This window comes from Vigna unguiculata, chromosome 11 (assembly GCF_037176805.1).
Source record: "Vigna unguiculata cultivar grain cowpea cultivar isolate G323 ecotype 2 chromosome 11, ASM3717680v1, whole genome shotgun sequence".
Classification (NCBI taxonomy): domain Eukaryota; kingdom Viridiplantae; phylum Streptophyta; class Magnoliopsida; order Fabales; family Fabaceae; genus Vigna; species Vigna unguiculata.
In genome coordinates this window covers 13,606,820-13,608,296 of record NC_140802.1, presented here as the reverse complement: position 1 = coordinate 13,608,296, position 1,477 = coordinate 13,606,820, and the positions used below count along the sequence as shown (strand labels likewise).

General features: G+C 49.4%; 1 protein-coding gene across 1 annotated transcript; it reads right to left on the bottom strand.

Moving 5' to 3' along the window:
• Positions 1 to 223: 223 nt before the first annotated feature.
• Positions 224 to 1,087, bottom strand: LOC114170180 (uncharacterized). The gene has a single exon (XM_028055663.2). It carries the CDS (start codon positions 1,085 to 1,087, stop codon positions 224 to 226), a length of 864 nt encoding a protein of 287 aa, XP_027911464.2.
• Positions 1,088 to 1,477: the final 390 nt, after the last annotated feature.

The window sequence follows — 1,477 nt, the reverse complement described above, 5'->3', positions numbered from 1 at the left end:
TGGTGACTTGGGGATTTGACAACCATGTCGTCGACGTATACTTCGACACACTTGCCCATTATATGGCTAAAGACTTTATCCATCAACCGTTGATAAGTTGCTCTTGCGTTCTTTAGGCCGAAGGGCATGACCTTTTAAAAGTAGTTGGCGTTGTCTATGATGAAGGCGGTCTTGTTCATGTCGGTTATGGCCATTGGGATCTAGTTGTAGCTGGAGTATGCGTCTAGGAAACTGAGGACCTTGTTGTAAGGGTGGGTAGGGGATAAACGTCTCTAGGGCATACTTTATTTAGATCTGTGTAATCGACGCACATTTGCCATTTGTCATTTGCTTTTTTTACCAGAACCACATTGGAAAGCCAGGTGGTGTAGTGGGCTTCCTCGATGAAGTCGGCCTTGAGTAACTTGTCATCTTCGACTTTCGGTGCTAGTCGACGCTCTTTGCCCAGCTTTCGTTTCTTTTGGGAGACGTACCTGGCTTCCTTATAAATGGAGAGCTTGTCGACCGCGACTTGAGGGACGACACCGGGCAAGTCAACGGTTGACCAGGCAAAGAGGTCGGTGTTACTGATGAGGGTGGGTGTTAAGATGTCACGCTGTTCATGCTGGAGACCAGTGCCCAGCTTGAGGGTGCGTCCATTAGGGAGTTCCAAGGGTACAGTGTCATCGACTGGTTCGAGATGTGCATTGCGTCCTATTCTAGGGTCCAAGTCATCCTCAGATAAAGCTATGTCAGAGCCAGGTGGGCGTTCGATGTTGTTTGTTTGGAGGATGGGTAGTTGTGGACGTAGGCTAGCCATGTAGCACTCGCGCACGAGCCGTTGGTCACCATGGATGGTAAAGATGTCACCGGATGGAGTAGGGAATTTCATGGCTAAGTGTGGCATAGATACGACAGCGCCTAGAGTGTTGAGGAATGGTCGGCCAAGGAGAACATTGCATGATGTAGGCGCGTCAACGACAAGGAAGCGGATAGGGATTATTTTGGTTTGAGTGCCATCGTGAAAAATGGTGTGGAGATTGATGTACCCGTGAGTGGAGACCTTCTCCCCAGAGAAGTCGTATATAGGTTCACCATAAGGGACCATGGCAATGGTGGGAAGCTAGAGTTTTTGGTATGTTGTCCAATATAGGATGTCAACTGAGTTGCCTTGGTCGATGAGGACCTTTTTTACTGCGTAGTTCTCGAGTTCAACTGTGATGACCATGCAGTCGTCCTGCTGGTGGTCGACGCCATGGAAATAATCGTCTGTAAAGGTAATGGGAGGCATGCGACGTCTGTGGTGGGAGTGGGTTATGTGGTTAATGGATTGGAGTTGGCAAAGTTGTTTCTTTCTAGCTAAAGAGGTGGACCTGCCACTAGCGAAGCCGCTAGAGATGGTGTTAATCGTCTCGCGTAGTGGGGGATCAAACGAAGTAACATCAGTGCGAGCCGGTTGCGGGTCATGGGTAGTTGGTTGGGTGGGGTGTCGGTCGTG

What these genes read in the sequence shown, in the direction of transcription:
- LOC114170180 (XM_028055663.2), bottom strand. Translation starts at nt 1,087, where the DNA reads ATGGTCCCTTATGGTGAACCTATATACGACTTCTCTGGGGAGAAGGTC.